At 66.5% G+C, this 4,886-nt stretch overlaps 1 protein-coding gene across 1 annotated transcript; it reads left to right on the top strand.

Annotated features, from left to right (window-relative positions):
• Positions 1-333: 333 nt before the first annotated feature.
• On the top strand, positions 334-3,409 carry JOSD2 (Josephin domain containing 2). The gene is made up of 5 exons (XM_024210129.3): positions 334-564; positions 791-992; positions 1,162-1,287; positions 1,754-1,948; positions 2,991-3,409. The coding sequence occupies exons 2-5, from the start codon at positions 856-858 to the stop codon at positions 3,088-3,090; spliced, it is 558 nt and encodes a 185-aa protein (XP_024065897.1). The 5' UTR covers positions 334-564; positions 791-855; the 3' UTR covers positions 3,091-3,409.
• The last annotated feature ends 1,477 nt before the right edge of the window (positions 3,410-4,886 follow it).

Here is a 4,886-nt window from a genome sequence, read left to right as displayed (position 1 = left end):
GGGGTCACTGAGGTCAGTGGTGCATGCTGGGAATGGTCATTTTTTTTGGGGGGGGACCCCCAGACTACAACTGTAGCTGTCACTCATAGCACAGTGCATGCTGGGAGCTGCGGGGCCCGGTGCATGCTGGGAGCTGTAGTTTGTGTTGGCGCGGCGCATGCTGGGAGATGGGCTGTTCTGGCCCTGGGGCATGCTGGGAGCTGTAGTTCGGGTTGGCGCGAGGCAGGATGGGAGCTGTGAGGATCTGGCCCCGATGCATGCTGGGAGCTGTGCTGGCCTGGCCCCGGTGCATGCCGGGATCTGTGCTGCCCTGGCCCCGGTGCATGCTGGGAGACGTGCTGTTCTGGCCCCAGTGCATGCTGGGAGCTGTGGTGCGCGGTGCATGCCGGGAGCCGTGCGGCCCTGGCCCCGGTGCATGCTGGGAGCTGTTTTGCTCTGGCCCCGGTGCATGCCGGGAGCTGTAGGCCCCGTGCCCCACAGCTTGTGCCCGCTGGCTGCGGGGCGGTCTCAGGCTCTCCGGGCCGGGGGATGAGGGGCCCCCCCGGCTGCAGCAGGACCCCCAGGGTAGGTCGGGGGGAGCGGAGACGGCCCCGTGCTGCCCTGGGGGGGGTCCAGGCACGTGCTGCCCCCCCACCCGAGGGGGGCGGGGGCTGCGCCTCTGCCTGGCTGAGGGGTCTCTGGGGGGGTCACTGGGGCGGGGGTCTCTGGGGAGTGGGGGGTGACCCTTGGCTATGGGGGTGTCGTGGCCCCCCATGGCCTCGCCCCACCTCTCTCGCTCTCTCCTCCGCAGGCAGCCGGGCTCGGGGCCGCGCCGTGAGGCTGCCCCCCCCCTCCCCCACCAGGCTGGGGGGCGCGATGTCCGGGGAGCCGGGCGGGGGCCCGGGGGTGTACCACGAACGCCAGCGCCTGGAGCTCTGTGCCGTCCACGCCCTGAACAACGTCCTGCAGGAGAGACGCTTCACCCAGGAGGCGGCCGACGAGATCTGCAAGAGGTAGGGGGCGGGCGGACCCCCCACTGCCCCCTCCTGCCACCCCATGTCTCCCCCGGCGTTAGCCCCACCCGGCACCCCACGCTCCCACCCCACCCTCCCCTGCGTGCCGGGCGCTCCTGGCCCCACAGCCACCCCGGGTCAGTCACTGGGACCCGTCTCTTCCCTCCAGGCTGGCGCCGGACGCCCGGCTGAATCCGCATCGCAGCGTCCTGGGCACGGGCAACTACGACGTCAACGTGATCATGGCGGCCCTGCAGAGCCTGGACTTCGCGGCCATCTGGTGGGACAAGCGCCGGTGAGAGAGAGGGCGGGGGTGGGGGGCGTCCGAGGGGCAGGAACGGGCAGGCTGGGGCAGACCCCGCCCTGTCCAATAGCAGGGCGCTTAAAGGCTCTTGGGGCCGTGCGTGACCCCAGCCTGGCTCCTGCTGGTGCTGAGAGTAGGGTGACCAGCCGGCAAGTGTGAAAAATCGGGACGGGGGTGGGGGGGGTTATAGGCACCTATATAAGACAAAGCCCCAAATCGGGACTGTCCCTATAAAATTGGGACATCTGGTCACCCTAGCTGAGAGGCCGACGTCTGCCCTGAAATATCCTGGGCCTGGAGGATGCTCCCTGCCGCCCCGGTGCCTCTCCTTGTCCGTCTGCCTTCCCCTCCCCGCTGCGTATCCACCCATCGTGTCCCCCTCTGGCTGTTTCTCTGGCACCACCCCTCCAGCCCGTCGGTCTCGGTGTAACTGCCCCCCCCCCCCCCCCGCCGACAGGCCCCTGGAGCAGCTGGCGCTAAGCCGGGTGCACGGCTTCATCGTGAATGTGCCCTCCAACGTGTCCCTGGGCTTCGTGTCGCTGCCCGTGCGGCGTAAGCACTGGATCGCCGTGCGCCAGGTGGGAGGCACCTACTACAACCTGGACTCCAAGCTGAAGGCCCCGGCCTGCGTCGGCGGAGAGGAGGAGCTCAGGTGTGGGGGACAGTCAGGAGGTGGGGGGAACAGAGGGTGGGGAGGGGCGCTCGGGTGGGTGAGAGGTGGGGGGTGAGTGAACAGTTTAAAACTGTTGTGAAAAAAACAAACCTCCTTCTGGGCTGTATCAGCAGGAGTGTTGTAAGCCAGACACGAGAAGTGATTCTTCCGCTCTGCTCCGCCCTGATATGGTCTCAGCTGGAGGATTGGGTCCTGTTCTGGGCGCCGCGTTGCAGGAGAGATGGGGACAAATTGGAGAAAGTCCAGAGACGAGCAACAAACATGAGGAAAAGTCTAGAAAACATGAGCTGTGGGGGAAGATTGAAGAAAGGGGGTTTGTTTAGTGTGGAGAAGAGAAGCCGGAGAGGGGACGGGAGAACAGTTTGCAAGTACAGAAAAAGGTGTTACAAGGAGGAGGGAGAAAAATTGTTCTTAACGTCTGAGGTCAGGACAAGAAGCAATGGGCTTAAATTGCAGCCAGGGCGGTTTAGGTTGGACATTAGGAAAAACGTCCCGTCAGGCTGGTTAAGCACTGGAATAAATTACCGAGGGAGGTGGTGGAATCTCCGTCATTGGGGATTGTTAAGAGCAGGTTGGACAAACCCCCGTCAGGGACGGTCTAGAGAATATTTAGTCCTGCCGTGAGTGCAGGGGACTGGACTGGAGCCCTCGCCCTATGGTGCTATGTGGGGGGAAGGAGGGATAGGGGGGACCAGCAGGGGGCAGGGCTCGGAGAGCTGGTATATAGGGGGCAGTGAGTGTGTGTGTGTGGGGAGCTCAGGTCTGGGGCACGGGCAGGGGTGGCTGGAGTACAGAGGGCAGAGCTGAGGTGCGGGGGATTGGAGGGGGGATAGGGGGTTGTACAGGGGGTGGGCCGTAGGGGTATATGGACCAGGGGGCCGTAGGGGTGTATGGATCGGGGGCCCTAGGGATGTATGGACCAGGGGGCCGTGCAGGGCAGGAGCGCGGCGAGATGTGTAACACGGGGGTGCAAAGCAGGGGCTGCTCTGACCCCCCCCCATCTCCTTGTCCCTCCCCCCAGGGCTTTCCTGCAGGAGTTCCTGTCCCAGGGTCCCTGCGAGGTGCTGCTGGTCGTGTCCCGGGCCGTGGAGGAATCCGGCGGCTGGTTGAACCCAGAGTGACGCCACAGATACCAAAGATCCCGACTGTTCGTAGCAGCCTCGCCAGGGGGGCAGGACCCACACGCTGAATCAAGCTTAGTCACAGCCCCCCCCGGCGCTGGCATCAGATACCCCACCCCGCCTGCCCTGAGGAGTGCACGGCTCCGGGCGTGCTGCTCTCACTCCACTGGGGGGCCCTTCACCCCATGGCCCCTGGAGCTGGAGGCGGCACCAGGGGGCCACAGGGGAACCTGGCTTAGGGTGCCCGGCCCCATCTCCCTGCTGGGATCGGGCTCAGCTGCAAGTGCTTGCGAAGTTTATGATAAAGGACACTACGCTACCGCTGCCTTGGTGTGATTGCCTGGGGTGGGGACGGCGCCGGGTTTCTTTGGGAGGAGGAAACTGAGGGCAGCGCAGGGGGTGGGAACAAGGGCTAGGGGGGTGGGGGGCACCCAGCTCAGACGTTGGGACGCCTGGGTTCTATTCCGCTCAGGTGCAAACAGGTCCCGCCCACTCCCCGCACACACCCGCTTCCAGCCCCGGGGAAGGGTCCCAGCTCCCTGCCCCCCTCCCTGACTCGGTGAACCCCCCGGGGAAGATGGTGCCTGCGTTGCAGGTTGGAGCCTCCTGGCGATTGTGCTTTCACCACTGGGGAGGTGTCTGTGTGTGTGTGTGTGTGTGTGGGGGCGGGGGGGATTGGGGCAGGGCTCTGGCTGGGGCTGGGGCCTGTCACTGGCCGGGGCAGTCCCTGGGGTCCCCGGGGCCTTATCTTGGCTGCAGGGCTTCATTTGTAATGGAAGTGGTTCTGGGGCTCAAGCAATTTTCTTTTTTACTTTTATAACTGCCACGGCCAGGCCCGGAGGCGCCGGGGGGCTCGGACCGGCCGGGCCCGGAGGCGCCGGGGGGCTCGGAACGGCCGGGCCTGGAGGCGCCGGGCCTCAGCCCTGGCACAGATTAAGTGCCGCGTAGCAGCCTATGTGGTCTGCGGGTGCTTCGTGCCTGGGCTTGGGGGTTACGTGACCGGGCGGCGTGGGCACTGGCTGAGCATTGGGCGATACGGGCATGCACGCTGGAGACAGGTTTTCGTGCACGCGTGGGCGCTGGCTGGGTGCGGCGAGCGCCTGGCTGTTCGGGGGCGGAAGGTGCGTGTTTGGGGGCTGGGTGCAGGCGCTGGCTGCGGAGAGCCGGGTGCGTGTGCCAGGCACGTGGCGGCGTGTGCCCGGTCCTCGTCTCTCACCCCTCCGCGCGCGCAGGTGCTTGGGAACAGCTGGGAGCGGGAGCCGCTTTTGGGGTCAGCCCGGCCCTGTCTCCGAGGAGGGCTCTGCTGAGCTGGGGAGGAGGGACCCGGGCCTCCCCCGGCACCTGCGGCAGCGTCACCAAGTCCCAGCAGCTGTCGGTGTCTCTCAGTGGCACTGTCCCAGCTGCCACTCAGCCCCCGGCTCCCTCCCCTCCACCGAGTGCCCAACACGCAGCTTGGGGCGGAGAGACGGACCCCGCGTAGCTGGCCGCCGGGGCTGTGGGACCCTCGCCGTGCCGCCCGGTGTGGGGCCGGGGCCTATGAGCCATGCTGTCCTCTCCGGCCGTGGTGCTCCACCCGTACAGCCTGCCCGTCTACCCGCAGGTGCCCCAGTGCTACCCGGGCCTGGTTCAGGTACCCGCTTCCCCTCTGTGTGTGTGTGTGTGTGTGTGTCTGTGCCCGGCCGTGCCTGGGAGCCAGGAGCCCCCTGGGGGGGATCCGAAGGGGCGTCTGTAACACCTCGGGCCTGTCAGCGCCGCGGGGAGATAACCCCTTGCTCCCTGGATTCCTCGTCTCCGTT

Source organism: Terrapene carolina, unplaced genomic scaffold, assembly GCF_002925995.2.
Source record: "Terrapene carolina triunguis isolate 2854851 unplaced genomic scaffold, T_m_triunguis-2.0 Scaffold32212, whole genome shotgun sequence".
NCBI lineage: Eukaryota > Metazoa > Chordata > Testudines > Emydidae > Terrapene > Terrapene triunguis.
The sequence above is the reverse complement of the archived record's forward strand: the minus strand, read 5'-3'. Positions and strand labels throughout refer to the sequence as shown.

Excerpts from the sequence above, each read along its gene's own strand:
- JOSD2 (XM_024210129.3), top strand. The coding sequence starts at position 856 with ATGTCCGGGGAGCCGGGCGGGGGCCCGGGGGTGTACCACGAACGCCAG. Across the intron at positions 993-1,161 it reads GCCGACGAGATCTGCAAGAG|GCTGGCGCCGGACGCCCGGC; the intron begins GTAGGGGGCGGG and ends TCTTCCCTCCAG. Across the intron at positions 1,288-1,753 it reads ATCTGGTGGGACAAGCGCCG|GCCCCTGGAGCAGCTGGCGC; the intron begins GTGAGAGAGAGG and ends CCCCGCCGACAG.